General features: G+C 40.5%; 2 protein-coding genes across 4 annotated transcripts in view; both read left to right on the forward strand.

Moving 5' to 3' along the window:
* The window catches only part of pdgfrb (platelet-derived growth factor receptor, beta polypeptide), a 125882-nt gene extending 119879 nt beyond the window's left edge, over window positions 1–6003 (forward strand). For all 3 annotated transcript variants that reach the window (XM_057849678.1, XM_057849679.1, XM_057849677.1), the window contains one exon: window positions 4653–6003. In XM_057849678.1, coding sequence (XP_057705661.1) covers window positions 4653–4800 — 148 coding nt within the window. In that variant the 3' untranslated portion in view covers window positions 4801–6003. The remainder of the gene's footprint in view (window positions 1–4652) is intronic.
* Window positions 6004–6622: 619 nt separating this feature from the next.
* csf1ra (colony stimulating factor 1 receptor, a) overlaps window positions 6623–15498 on the forward strand; it is a 66977-nt gene continuing 58101 nt past the window's right edge. Inside the window, exon 1 of the mRNA XM_057850811.1 lies at window positions 6623–10151. The gene's annotated coding sequence lies outside the window, so the exon portion shown is untranslated. The remainder of the gene's footprint in view (window positions 10152–15498) is intronic.

A 15498-nucleotide genomic window follows, 5' to 3' on the forward strand; every position in this document is an offset into this window, starting at 1 on the left:
AAGGTAAACCAAGGTGGTAGGCAGAGAGCCAATAAAACAACTAAAATACACTCACGTACCTGCACAAGGTAGAGGCATACAAACTAAAGCGACAGGCGACCAAAACCCACGGCAGGGGCGTAATTACAAAAATAGCAAGCTACTCGAATGACAAGGATGGCAAATGGCGACCGGCAAGGAAAAATATCTCGGCGTCCTTCCAGTGGATCGCCTGCGTCTTTATACTGTTGTTGATGAGCAGGGATGAGCTGCAGGTGCAACGTCGTGAACGCCCCCACAGCCGGCTCTGCAACAACACAAAATCTGACCAGGAGCAGAACGTGACACCTACGAGGTAGATATTGCATGGAACCCCAGTCCAAGGGAGAGTGAAAGTCATGTTTAGCTTCTTCCATTTTATAATAAATGCTCCAACAATTGTATCTTATATCACAAAGCCGCTTGGCAATTGCCCCGTAACTCTTTCCAGGCTTGTTAAAGTCTACAATTCTGTCTCTGGTGTCTTTGGACAGCTCTGAGTGTATGGTGTGGACAGGTGTTTATATGCAGCAGGCCACCTCAAACAGATGAAAATGTCAGACTCAAAAAGTCCACCTCCACTCGACTTGTTTGTTGGACTTTTTAAAGGCACCTGTCTTTGAGACTCACAGTTCTAGCTAATAGATGTTCAAATCCTTATTTGCAGTGGTATAATGCAAATAAATTTAAAAAAAACAAAAAACTTTGATTTCTAGATTTTTTTTTTTTTTAAAGATTGTCTCTCACAGTGGAGATGCACCTAATATGGAGAACTTGCAAAATCGCAGGGTGTTCAGACAATTATTTTCCTCACTGGACATTTCTACAATCAATCAGATTAGTTCAACTGGTGCAGAGGTGTCGTCTTGTTTTGTTGGAACAAAATCATACACCCACTGGGGCCCTATGTGGTATTATATAATAGTTTGGAGACCAGTGGTGTACAGGTTAAATATATGTGTATACCAGAACAGTTTTGTCGGCCAATATGGTGTCACAGTATCTGGGTGGGATTGCAGTAATATGATGTTGTAGCTACAAGGAGCAGGGTAACATCATACTAAAACAGGAATGGGATGTCACTTACGTGATTAAGTGAGTCAATTCAGGTGAGCAAATACTTTGGAAATATAAGGCACATTAATATATTCTAAATCAGGGGTCTCCAAACAGGTCCTCAAGGGCCGCTGTGGGTCCTGGTTTTTGTTCCAACCGATCGATCACAAACAGTTTAACCAATGAGGTTTCAGCTAAAACAAGCAGCAATGACTGCAATCAACTAATTACACTTTTAAGACAACAGATTGGTGTCGTCTTGTTTTGTTGGAATGAAATCCTGCACCCAATGTGGAATAATTTGGAGACCCCTGCTGTAAATGATGTCCCAAAAAACATTAAAAACCCTATAGCAGCTGATAACTAAATTGTGTATTGTTATTTTTGCAAATTAAACCCATTGAAGAAATGATGGCATCAAGACTAAGCTTGAATGTGCTCGTATCATAAATCCTTTTTCACCATAAGAAATGATTGCATTCCAGTTAATGCATGGGTCGGGAACCTTTTAGACAGAGAGAGCCAAAACTAAACATATTTTAAAATGTGATTCCACAAGAGCCATACAGTGTGTGTCTATTTGTATGTATGTATGTATATAAACACACACTGTATATTCTTTGTTCTTTTGCCAGCTTGTCCGAGCCCGTTTTATAAGTACTGCGTCTTTCGTGAACGCATTTGAATGCATTACACGGGAAGCAGGGGGTGGTCACGCTCTGCTTCTACGAGCATTCGCCGAGTTGCGATTGAAATAAATCTTGAGAAAACGACAAAGAAAGTCTCACATCATTACTTGGGTTGTGACAATCGTTATGCAGTTGTGCAGTCACAATAAGGAAAATAACAAATAGAAACATGGTGTGACGCCACGTATATTTCCTGGAATAGGAAACCACAATCGGAGATGACCAGGGGGATGTGTGCGTAACAGTGGCCGAGACAGGCGGAGCCTTTCGGGGCGGTCGTTTTGTGAGTCTCGCTCTCCTGGAAGTGGCGACAATTTGTCAGTTCAAAAAGTCATGAAAGTGAAGCGCCTGTGTGACTTGGGGTACCACGCGGTTCCCTTACGTGGTTTAGTTTCCCCTATGTATTTTTATACACCCCAGTTCGCTCGGCATCAAGTCGGGACGGACCCACCCCGCCGCTGGCCGAGTGGTGACTTAACGCACGAGGCGATCTCGCCCATCCCTGCGAGGCTTAACCTGAAGCATATTATTGCGACGCACATTTGAAGTGTCCAAGATTAATGTGCGAATGCGCCATCAGCTCATCAAAGTTGCTTCATGTCAGGCGGGCCTACAGGTTCCACATTTAAGATGATTGGTTGGCAGAGAGCCATATGCGCTCATCAAAAGAGCCATATATGGCTCGCGAGACATAGCTTCCCCACCCCTGAGTTAATGCATGCAACACTTTCTGTGAGCACCCATGTTACACTTAAATAACAGTGGTGGATGAGGTACTCACTATTTTTACTGGAGTAAAAGTATAAATACAGGGGCAAAAATTTGACTTTACAAGTAAAAAGTAGGGCTGTCAAATTTATCGCATTAATGGGCGGTAATTAATTTTTTTAATTAATCACGTTAAAATATTTGACCCAATTAACACATGGACAGAATGACCCGTTCATGCGTTTCCTCAAACAGTTTACGATGACACTGTTTTAGCACATTGAGACCGAAAAGGCAGAGAAATGCGTGTAGACACAGGCGTTCATTGGACAGCACATTTTATTGGCTTAAGCTTTGGCAGCCACTACTAACAGTCATCGTTGCCCAACTTCCCATTGTGCATTGAGGCGGAGCAAGACACAATCTTTTTCTTAACACGCCTAATTGAACACAACGCAGAACATACCTGTACTGTATACTATTTGCAGCCACCACTGACAGTCATGGTTGCCCAACTTCCCATCATGTATTTGGGCGGAGCAGGAGGTGTTTTTTTTCTTAACACGCCTAATTGAACACAACGCAGAACATACTGTATACCATTTGCAGCCACCACTGACAGTCATGGTTGCCCAACTTCCCATCATGCTTTTGGGCCAAACAGTTAAGTTGCAACAGTATCATTTAGTGAAAGCAGAATAAAAATAAAATTCCGATCTTTCAAAAAAATAATGTTCACAAAAACAAAAGCGCTAAAAGCAAAGAGAACTGACATTCCCAATCAAATAGCTATGCAAAATACGCATAAATGTTAATAATGTTAATGCCATCTTGTGGATTTATTGTTATAATAAACAAATACAGTACTTATGTACAGTATGTCAAATGTTTATGTCCGTCTCGTGTCTTATCTTTCCATTCCAACAATAATTTACTGAAAAATATGGCATATTTCAGAGATGGTTTGAATCGCGATTAATTACGATTATTTAATTTTTAAGCTGTGATTGACTAGATTAAAAATTTGAATCATTTGACAGCCCTAGTAAAAAGTAAAAGTATTTTCTCCTGATGCCGAAATGCATACCACCACCTACTGTAGAAAAGTGCGCAGCACCCATCTGAAGGTTTGCTGCTCTCACTGTTGGTTTTTATTGATCAATATCTTGTTCAGCTGCCTAATCTTGCTTGTACTCATGTTTCTGCTTCTAGTACTCAATTGCAGCAGTCAATCAGTTTAAAACAACTATCAATTTACAAAAGGAAAAAAAAAAAAAAAAGTAATGTGTAACGCAAGTGACAAATTGAAAAGTAGTGGAGTAATAAGGACAGATACGTGTTGTAAATTGTAGTGTAGTAAAAAGTACTACTTCATATTTGTACTCAAGCAAAGTATAGATACACAAAAAAGGACTTAAGTACAGTAATTAAGTACTTTTACTTTGTTACAATCCATCACTGCTAAATAATAATGCAAGGCATCATTTTTAAGGCTAAAAAATCTGAAAAGGAAATAAAAAAACAATGCTTTTTATATACAAGCACTTACCAGATTGTAGAACTTGAACCCTAACCCTGCTCACATGCACACTCTTTTCATATTTTCTTTTCTTTTTTTTTTTTCTTTGTTTCAGTTGTTTTCCATTTTTTCCGTTTTTTCCTTTTCTCACCACGGTCACCATTCCTGGGAGACATGGTTAATGTTCACCTGTAAGCGCAAATTATTCGGATGCACTTTGATACCAAAATAGACAACAAGGATAAGCAAGATGGAGGATTCTGTTGACGCGAGACGCTTGTATGCTCTCTAGCGAGATGTTGAGACACTTGGGGAGACAAAGCAAGAGAGAGCTTGCCACCTGTCGGCATCCCAAGGCACTCAGACACGCCAAGCGAGAGAAAGGCTTTTCTGGAGCTCGTTTGCTAAAAATTTGCTCAAATAATAAGACTCATTTTCTCTCGTGACGATGCTTGTATCGTGAAAAACTCATTTACATCATGAGCGTCCATCTACTATATTTATAATTTGAGAACACATTTTTAAATTGTCTATGTATGAAGTATTTTCAAAGAGAAAATTTCAATCTACTTTAGGTGAAAGACAGATGCATTGGGATAGATTGTTTTAAACATAAAAACAACAGATGTTGATGTTGTTCTCACATTGTTTGTCTGTCTAAGCTCTGTGGCTCTGGAAGAGGAGACGGACTCAATGTCGCAGGACACGGCAGATACGCTTCCAGAAGAAGACCGGCTGGAGAGGACCAGCGAGAGAGACGCGCTACTGGGATTCTCGGGGACGCCAGAGGTAGAGGACAGCTTTCTGTAGCCATACTTAGGAATCCTGGGAAAAAAGAAAATCTGGGAACATAAGAAAAACATTTTATAGGGGACTTTTTCCCCCAATTACGAAACAGGCCATAAAAAAGGGAACGTGACGAAAGTAGAATGTAGCATCAAGGAAATTGAAAAGAGCTTTTTTTCTTCCACTAAGCACCCGAGACGCTTTGTCCTTCATCTATACATATTCTTTTTTTCTTTTTCATGCTTAATTCCTCTGATAGTCCATAAAATCATTCATCTTCATGATTTTGTCATTTTACTGTAAGAATTCTTTGATGACAGAGATACGGTGCATTCCTCTCAATATTCTTATGGTACTGCATGTAATCAATGAATTATTTAGGAAGTATTAGCCTTATGTCACTTTTTTCACTGTAATTGTTAAATGAGTGAATATTCAAATGCACACAGATGACAGATAGCCAGGAATTATAGAAATAAACAAACATAACATGTTAGAAAATATTGAGAATACAGGTGTTGAAATGTGGACTGATTTTCTATGCACTGTTTTGATAATAATAAGTGGCTTTCGTTGAACAAGATCAAATGATGTAATTGTTTTGTCCTGAATCTCAATTTGTATTCCTTTTCATATATACCAGGGGTCAGCAACCCGCACATCTTTGATCTCTCTCTCTGATGCAGCTCAGTTTTAAAAATGCAACTCGAATATTTGGTTAAAACATATAGTGGTGCTTAGGAGATTTAGCATAGGAACATAGCTTCCCTTTAGTAAGCAGAACAAGTCAGGCTCACGTTCTTTGAATCTTTGTTAATCGAACACTCACGCAGGTCATGAATTCACCAACTATGGAAAGTCACGGTGCAACTCGGAAGGTGTTCGACAGTTAGGATTCACGGAAGGGCGAGGATCCCTCAGCAGACTCAAGCACGGTGTAGTGATGAACAAAATGTTTTTATTTGCATCCAAAACTAGGTAGTTGAGCTTTCTCATCGGGGAAGTCAAGCTGGCGTGAGGCGATGAAGCGCGGAAAGGTGGCAGGCTTAAAATCCTACGAGAGGCACACAAAAACAGAACCTGAGGCAAGACCAACTAAGTCGAGAGCTGTTGATCAGAAAACTCAATAAGGAATGCTAAATACAGTGTTTCACAAAAGTGAGTACACCCCTCGCATTTCTGCAAATGTTTATACGTATATCTTTTCATGGGACAACAAGTACAAAATGACACTTTGACACAATGAAAAATAGTCTGTGTGCAGCTTAAATAATAGAGGTAATTTATTTTCCCCTCAAAGCCATTAATATCTAAACCTCTGGCAACAAAGGTGAGTACACCCCTTTGAAAAAATGTACATCCCTAAATGTCCAAATTGAGTACTGCTTGTCATTTTCCCTCCAAAATGTCATGTGACTCGTTACAGGAGTGCTGTCAGCATTGCTGCAGAGATATAAGAGGTGGGGGGTCAGCCTGTTAGTGCTCAGAACATACGCTGCACTCTATATCAAATTGGTGTGCATGGCTGTCACCCCAGGAGGAAGCCTCTTCTGAAGACGGTACACAAGAAAGCTCGCAAACAGTTTGCAGAAGACATGTCAACAAAACACATGGACTAGTGTAACCATGTCCTATGGTCTGATGAGATGGGCGGGCTTTCTTGTGTACCGTCTTCAGAAGAAGCTTCCACCTGGGGTGACAACCATGCACCCCAATTTGATGTAGAGTGCGGTGTATGGTCTGAGCACTAACAGGCTGATCCCCACCTCTTCAGTGTCTGCAGCAATGCTGACAGCACTCCTGTAATGAGTCACATGACATTTTGGACGGAAAATGACAAGCACTACTCAATTTGGACATTTAGGGATGTACGTTTTTTCAAAGGGGTGTACTCACTTTTGTTGCCAGGGGTTCAGATATTAATGGCTATATTTTGAGTTAATTTGAGGGGAAAATAAAAGAAATCTATGAAATAAGCTGCACACAGACGACTTTTCATTGTGTCAAAGTGTCATTTTGTCAGTGTTGTCCCATGAAAAGATGTACTTAAATATCTGCAGAAATGCGAGGGGTGTACTCACTTTTGTGAAACACTGTACAACTGACAATGGAAACAGACACGTTGATCGGGTGACGAGGTGGTGGCGTCCACTGGCTTTTGTAGACTGCTGTTTGAAATTGCCACCACCTCTGGCCACTCCACCCGTCTGACGTCCGACCTGCAATCAGATTAAAAACATGCACCTGCCCAAGGTGGGCCAGGTCTCAGGGGGGAGGGGCAGAGGCCCTAACAACGCTAGCCTGGCGAACATCCCGCGGATCAAATTCCCAGGGCGCAGCAAGCCACAGCAAACAGACAGCGGAGTGGACCAATCAGCGACAGGCAGACACGACGTTGGTAAAGCGACAAGAAACCCTAGCGCGAGCGAAGACCGGAAAAGTTTATTCAACATGGCTAGCGCGAGAGACTTGTCACTGACTTGTGTTGATGTGTTTTTGGTCATTTAAAACTGATTTTACCGCGGATTGGAATATATTCTCGGCTCTCCTGTTCACCTGTGTTGTTGTGGAGATGACTTCCAACGCGCAAAAGTGATGTTGCTCGTTAAGAACACATCAAGCAAATAGTCGAAACTGATTACACGGATGATTTCGTTCGGCTCGAGAGGCCATTAAGGAGCTGAGTCCCAGACTATTTTCACAGCGTTTGAAAAATACAGGGAGAAGTCTGGCCGTGCCAAGCAATAACAACGCCACCTTGGACCGTGACTTTATATGTATAATATGCACTTTACATATATAATATAGACAAACTGTAGGGCTCTCGTGGAATCACATTTTAAAATATGTGAGTTTATTATATATTTTTGACCTGCCTCTACAACATTGCGTGGTCTTCGGGGCAGTGCCTCTGGATTGGCAGACTGGGGTGTTGGTCCCCCTTTTTAAGAAGGGGGACCAGAGGGTGTGTTCCAATTATAGAGGGATTACACTCCTCAGCCTTCCTGGTAAAGTCTATTCAGGGGTGCCAGAGAGGAGGGTACGTCGGGAGGTCGAATCTCAGATTCAGGAGCAGTTTGGTTTTCATCCCAGCCGTGGAACAGTTGAACCAGCTGTACACCCTCGGCAGGGTCATCGAGGGTGCATGGGAAATCGCCCAACCGGTCTACATGTGTTTTGTGAATTTGGAGAAGGTGTCTGACCATGTCCCTCAGGGAGTCCTGTGGGGGGTGCTTCGGGAGTACGGGGTGCTGAGCCCCATGGTGAGGGCTGTTCGCTTCCTGTATGACCGGTGTCAGAGTTTGGTCCGCATTGCCAGTAGTAAGTCGGATTTGTACACAGTGGGGGTTGGACTCCATGGATGCCCTTTGTCACTGATTCTGTTTGCAACTTTTATGGGCAGAATTTCTAGGCGCAGCCAAAGCGTTGAGGTTGGCCGGTTTGATGGCCTCAGCATTGCATCTCTGTTTTTTGCAGATGATGTGGTGCTGTTGGCTTCATCAAGCCCAAGCTGTGATTTCCAATTCTCACTGGAGCGGTCCACAGCCGAGTGTGAAGCGGCTGGGATGATGATCAGCACCTTCAAATCCGAGACCATGGTCCTCAGTCGGAAAAGGGTGGTGTGCCCTCAAAGGGTTGGGGATGAGATCCTGCCCCAAGTGGAGTAGTTCAAGTATCTTGGGATCGGGGTAGGTGGGAGCGGGAGATTGACAGATAGATCAGTGCAGCATCTACAGTGATGTGGACTCTGCACCTTTCCATTGTGGTGAAGAAGGAGCTGAGCCAAAAGGCAACGCTCTTGATTTACCAGTCGATCTACATTCCTACCCTCGCCTGGGGTCACGAGCTGTGGGTTGTGACCGAAAGAACGAGCTCCGATACAAGCAGCCAAAACAAGTTTCCTCCACAGGGTTTCCGGGCTCTCCCTTAAAGATAGGGTGAGAAGCTCGGTCACTTGGGAGGGACTTTGGGTCGAGATACTCCTCCGCGTTAAGAGGAGCCAGCTCATGTGGCTCGGGCATCTGGTTCGGATGCCCCCTGGAGTGGTGTTCTGGGTTTGTCCTACAGGTGGGAGGTCTCCACGACAACCTCAAGACATGCTGAAGAGACTATGTCTCTCTGTTGACTTGGGAACACCTTGGGATCCCGCTGGAGGAGTTGGTTGAAGCGGCTGGGCAGAGGGAAGTCTGGGATTCCGTGCAAAAGCTGCTGCCCCCGTGACCCAATCTCGGATTAAGCGGTAGATAATGGAGGGATCGATGTCTTTATTGTAGCTATTGCGGTCCAAAAGTTTCTCGACCCCTGGTATATTCTTTCATTCATAGTTCTGTGCCCGATTTGCACTTTATGTAGAAAATGTATGTATATTCTTGATAAATGACATTTACTGAATAATGTTTGACTTGTAAAACCTCGCTGGCTTGTGGTAATGCTTAAATTAGAAACATCAAGAAAATAATACATGTGTGCATGACTCCATTGTAATATCTTCACGACCTAGAACACTAACTAAAACCAAAAAAATGGTGAATTGCAATGAAACAATCTTGAAGAAAGACTTCTCTCTTGAACTGACACATGTCCCAATACACACACAACAGCTGGTGAAGATTTTATTTAAAAAAAATGTAAAATCCAAGAGTTTAAGGTGCCCGCCTGCCAGTGAGGATTTATGGTTGTTACACTGAGGAGAAGAATAAATACAGCGTATCACTGCCTTTCGCACAATATGAAACAATGAGTGCCTTTCTTTTGTAGACTATTATCTTTACATATTACCAGAATTGTAACAAATTGCTTACAATGAAGGGCTACTGTGCGCTGATAGAAAGCGTGAACACACAACCGTCATGTGTCTAACACTTTGTCCACTATGTACTACAACCACAAGCTATGGTACCAAAGCTCAATGTGAAGTTGACTATGTAAAGTACTCTATGTAATGTGACAATAAATGTATTCAACTTATCAACTGCTCAGTGCATACATGAATCTGATTCCTTGTGGTGATTTTCAGCGCTTTTCCTGTTCAGCGTTTTGCTTCCTGTAGCTGGAGAAGCCCTCAGGCGACAACAGTTCGGCAGAGGAGTCAGAGATTTGTCACACCTTCTCAGTCTCCCAGTCTTGGGAGAATTTGGCCTAGATTTGGCCAATTGGAGATGGCTCATTAATTTGTTAAGCATAATGTGCTGGACCGCCCCACACGCATACACACACAATCCACTTGCTTTCCTCAACGACTTCTTGTTTGCTTTGTGACATGAGTGCTGTAGGAAGAGGGAAGGAGGCAGGAGGAGACTCTCGGGTCTGCTCCTGAGGCTCAAACTGGGAGACTTGCATTTTCGTCATCTTTGCCGGGCCGAAAACAACCAACGGTGAGTCATTTTTGTATTAGTCCAAGCTGATGTCACAATGGCTTAAAGGTCAGCCCTATTTCAACAGTTTTCTCATCTCTAGTGTTTATGAACTTCAACGGCCTACTGATTCATTCGTTTCTTGAAATACATTAAGAAATTTGGTAAATGCAGTGTTTACTTTTTCTTAATGCTTGCTTTTCTACTTTCTCATTGCAATGTACGCAGATACTTTAAGAAATCTCATCTAAGCCTAGTTATACGTCAAAAAATTACACTGCAAATTTATAACGTCTAAATCAGAATTTTGTTTTTAATAAAATCATTTTCTCCATCTTGCTTTGAGTGTTCAAGACTTGTTGATAGATTAATGCATTAAACTTAAAGTAAATATTACTATTTGGTCTTATTAAGCCCCTTTCAACTAACAGTTGGTAATTTTTCACTAAAATCAAAAAGAATTTGCTTTCAAATAATGTTTGATCAATATTTTTTATATTTTTTAATTAGAACATTCTGTCATTTCAAAGCTTTTTTAAGATTAAATATATAAAATATATATAAAATATATTTTTATGAAATTTATTGCTTAAAATAAGTAAGTTAAGCTTATTTTTAGCTAGTTATTTTTCTTCTTTCAAGTCATCTGAGTAAAATTTACTTGAAGCACTTACATGTAATTCCACTTATTTCTAATAGATTTCAAGTAAAAACAAGGAAATTTAACTAGTTTTAAAGAGGTGTGTTTTTGCAGCGTACCAGTGTTTTAGTAGTAGTTACATTGCTAATATCGAGGAACAAGTCTTGCTATGGTGATGAAAATGTCATAAGTTTTGAACCAATTGTTCGAAAAGACATTTCTTCGAAATGGATTATCTCTCTTAAACGCCATCACTATATGACACACCAACAGAATTACAACCCAGATTTCAAACAATGTGAATCATTAAAACTGTGATCGTATAGTGTGGGCTAACCAAACCATTGCAATACAAATCTTGATCACTCTTATAACCCTATTTAAAATAATGTAGAGAAAATATAGTAACCCCATTCTCTTTCATTTACAAAGTGTACCAAAATACTGCTAATCAAGCCTTTCCTTGACTAGTGTAAAAATGAACATCAGTAAGAAATGTTTGTTTGCTTTTGTTGAAAACCCAGGAGGTACAGTATATGCCAGGGGTGGCAAACCGGTCCTCAAGGGCCGTACTGGGCCCTGGTCTTTGTTCCAAATGATCCAACACAGACAGTTTAACCAATGAGGTTTCTGCTGAGACAAGAAGCACCTGACTGCGATCAACTGATTGCGCTTGCAAAACATCAGATTGGTGAAAAGGTTTCCTATGATGGGTTGGAACCAAGGTCGCAGGTTTGGTGTCAACATTGGTAGGGACGATATAACAGCGTAACCAGCATGTACACTTTTTGCTGGGCAAGGGACATTAATAAAACCACACAGATTATTGAACGGGGGTCAGGGCTACATTTCTCACAAAAAATTGAATCTACCGTAATTTTCGGACTTTAGTCTGCTATTTTTTTCCCTCATTTTGAATCCTGCTGCTTATAATCCAGTGCGGGTTATTTGTTGATTTTTTTGGGTTAACAGGTAACACTATATTTGACATCGGCATCATAAGACTGCCATAAGACCGTCATAATTATTGACATGACACTATCATGGGCATTAATGAATGCTTATTGCAGATGTCATTAAGTGTCATCCAGCAAACTATGTCACTAACTTTATTTATGTCCAGCTCGGATCTTTTACATCCATTCAAAAGTGAGATAATTTGCCCGATGACAGAAAACTGACACCTGTCATAAGCATTTATTAATGCTCATGGTAGTGTTATGTCGTAATTATGATTGTCTTACGACAGTCTTATGGCGCCACTGTCAAAAGTGTTACCAAAATACCATAACTAGCAATTAAATGAAACAACTGGAACAGTAACTGTTGAAATAATTAGTACAGAACATGAATTTTGATTGTTACTTACATCTGTAGTGCTGCAATGCATGCTAGAAGGCATTTTGGACAACAACAGTGTTGAAAGCAGGTGGCAGCAGAGGTATACTGTCTCTCCCAAGGGAGCAGTGATGGCCAAATGAAGCTTCTTGGTGGTTTATTTGTTCTTATGTAAATCTTATGATGCTGCTGTCAAATAAAGTGTTACAGGGTTATAGCTTTTTGGTGTAAATATCCTATAATGAAATGAGGACAGCTGCGGCATATAGTCCAGTGCCGTTTTTTTGGTCAAATTTGGTGGGTGGCGGCTTTTAGTCAGGTGCGCTTTATAGTCCGAAAATTACGGTAATTAATTAATAGGCTAAATAATCAATGCAATATAAATCTGTATTGAATTATACAAACTTTAATGCGTATTGGTTCAGGTGATACAATGTTTGATTCAAGTCTTTGTTTTCAAAAACTACAAAAGACATTTTGAAGTGCAAGTCCCTTTATAAAAAAAAAAAATAAACAGGGAAGCGACATAAGAATGGGTCCACTTCTGGGGGAACTTGGAGCACCCCTAGACTCAAACTAAAGTATTGTCATAAAAAAGTGATTTGGGATAAAAAATACCCGAGGACCGATCTACACCTGAGGCATACTAAACTACCCCAAGATTTAAGCCAATGTACTCTCATGAAATTTTGATGTGTGATTTCATTCAAGTCAGTTCATGTTCATGTCAGTGTTTCCCCAAAATGGACCCATTCTTTGATAGCTCCCCGTTTTGTTGTTGTTGTTGTTGTTTTTTAATAAAGGGACTTGCACCCAGAAGCCACCGCGTTGCATTACCGTAATGCAAATAATGCAAACAATGATCCAAACAAGGGATGGCTAGCATGACTTTGTTGTTCCTTGTGGAGGCTGGCCTGTTTTGCAGGTTTAGCGAGTTCACACATTTGAGATAGGTCTTTCAGTAGCAAAATTAGTGGTGTTTCCCCCACCTCCACAACATTGACGTCTTTTTATATTACTTACAGTGGCGGCTGCTGGCCGAAAAAAAAATTCTAATAACCCTTGCTATTCGAAGGGGGCGGGGAAGGCGGCGTATTGTCGACATTGTCGGGGCTTTGTGAGTGTGTGTCTGTGTGGTGGGAGAGGGTAATAAATCAGTCAATCAAACATGCGTATGGGGGGTTTGGATGCACCGGCACATTCACCAAGTGAAAAGGGATCAAATCTGAACATAATGAAAACAAATCACTTAATAATGTTAGGGTGTATTCTATCCTTGCAACATATATAGGTATCGTAATTTAGATTGTCTCATAACTGAACTCATTATATAATGCAAATAAGGTTGCTTAAAAGTAGGTGAGGACAATTTGAGCATCGTGAAAGTTGGTAGTGTTATGTCTCGACCGTCCCTATGCAAATGTACAAATGTATGCCCTTGGTTGGAACGGAAACCCGCACCCACTGGAGAATTGTTTACCCACCCTTGGTATATGCCAAGCTGGTGTTTTGGTGCAAAAAGTATCTAAGAATTTTTACAAAAAATAATTACACTGAGTATAACAGGAGGAATAAGAGACCGGATATTTCCCAATAGTTTGGTTACACGTAGGGTTGCCAACTCCCTGAAAAAAAAAAAAGGGACATCTCATTGGTAGAGCCGGCCGACCCAATAACCGTCACCCTTTAATAATTTTTTTTTAATGTGATTTTTTTGTTTGTTTGTTTTTTTTTTTTTTTTTTTTTTTATAGCTATAATATTATAATGATTTTACTCAAAACTGAATTACGGTAATTAGGTACATATTTTAGTTATTTAAGCACATGGAAAAGCAATTTTAATCAGCAATGTACTTTTAATACAAAATATACTAGAATTAAATGTCTCCTGCTCAATCTAATATTGTATAATTTCACGCTTAAGGTCCTGAGCCTTTATGTAGGTTTGTGTTTTTGTGTGTGTGTAGCAATAACATTTTCGCAAATGATCACTCCAAATATAATGCATTTGACAGAATACAAAAAAATTGGGGATGTTCCGATCACCTATTTTTGCACCCAATTCCAAGTGCGAGTCACCTGATTTTGAAAATCTGCTGATTCCAAGTCCCAATCAGATACCGATTTTTTTTTTTTGTTTGTTTTTTTGTTTTGTTTTGGAACAAAGGTTTCAAACATGTTACAATACTGTACTATTTACAATACTTCCTCTTCCGTTTTTTGTGGAGTGTTATGGTATTCAAAATATATATTTTTGTTTCTTTTGGCAATGCCACTATATTTCTGGATTATTTTGTTACTTTTCAGGACTTTCGGATTTTAAAAAAAATTATAATTAAAATACTTTTTTTTTTTTTTTTTTTTAAATTAAAAAACCCGATCCTTCTTACCCGATTCCGATTTCTGAAAAATGACGCAATCGGCGCGATTTCCGATCACTTGATTGGATCGGTGACATTCCTTAAAAATATAATACAATTAGAAATGGAGTACACAGAGAAGAACGAGAAAGCAAATGATCATAATTTTGAACATGCTTTTCATTCCCGCGTCACTCAAACCTCTTACAGTATCTCCCTCACTATTATGTTGTCTTCTTTTAGCAACAGTACCTCCACTAATGACATGAGTGGGATTTCTTATCGTTTTTGTTCCGTCAGTTCATTGGTCAAAAAGCAGGCTAGGCGGAGGAATGCGATTCCCTGCACATTCTTGTAAAGAACCATACCAGTATTCATTCCTTCTACAAATAAAGCCCCTTTCACATGCACCTGAACACAGTTTAAATCCCGGGATTTAAACAGGCAGCCCATTTATGTGAAGGCAATTTCCCGGGTCGACTGAAACTGAGATGACGTGGACATTTACTGATTTGTGTCTTAGTACAATGTCCGGGACTTTCCTTTGAAACAGTGTGTGTGAAAGCAGGCGTTAATTTCAAGGGTCACAGCACGATGGCTGGTGACGTAAATATCCTAGCGGGCCGATCGTCACTTCCTCTTTCTTCGCAGTAAGACGAAAAGCGGTAAACAAACATCGCAATTATTAAATTAAACTGAAAACATAACGAAATTAAATTGCTAATGGATCGTAGAGCCAAGGAAGAGAGTCCATTGTCTATCTTTGAAACGTGTGGTTTATTTTGTTGCCGACGTTAGGGTCCCCAACTGCGGAAATAAGGTTGTACCCCAAAGCAGAAAACAACGGAGGGATGCTTTCAAGGGTTTATTAAATACAAGTAAAAATACATGCGATGCTAACCTAATCGTTAGGCAGAGAGCCGATTAGACAACAACAAAAAAACACTCAAATACCAGCACAACATAGGGGATTTTAAAACAAGGGCGACAGACGAACAAACTAGCAAATGCACGAAATTTGAGGGTACAA

The sequence above is a fragment of the Corythoichthys intestinalis genome, chromosome 11, assembly GCF_030265065.1.
Source record: "Corythoichthys intestinalis isolate RoL2023-P3 chromosome 11, ASM3026506v1, whole genome shotgun sequence".
NCBI lineage: Eukaryota > Metazoa > Chordata > Actinopteri > Syngnathiformes > Syngnathidae > Corythoichthys > Corythoichthys intestinalis.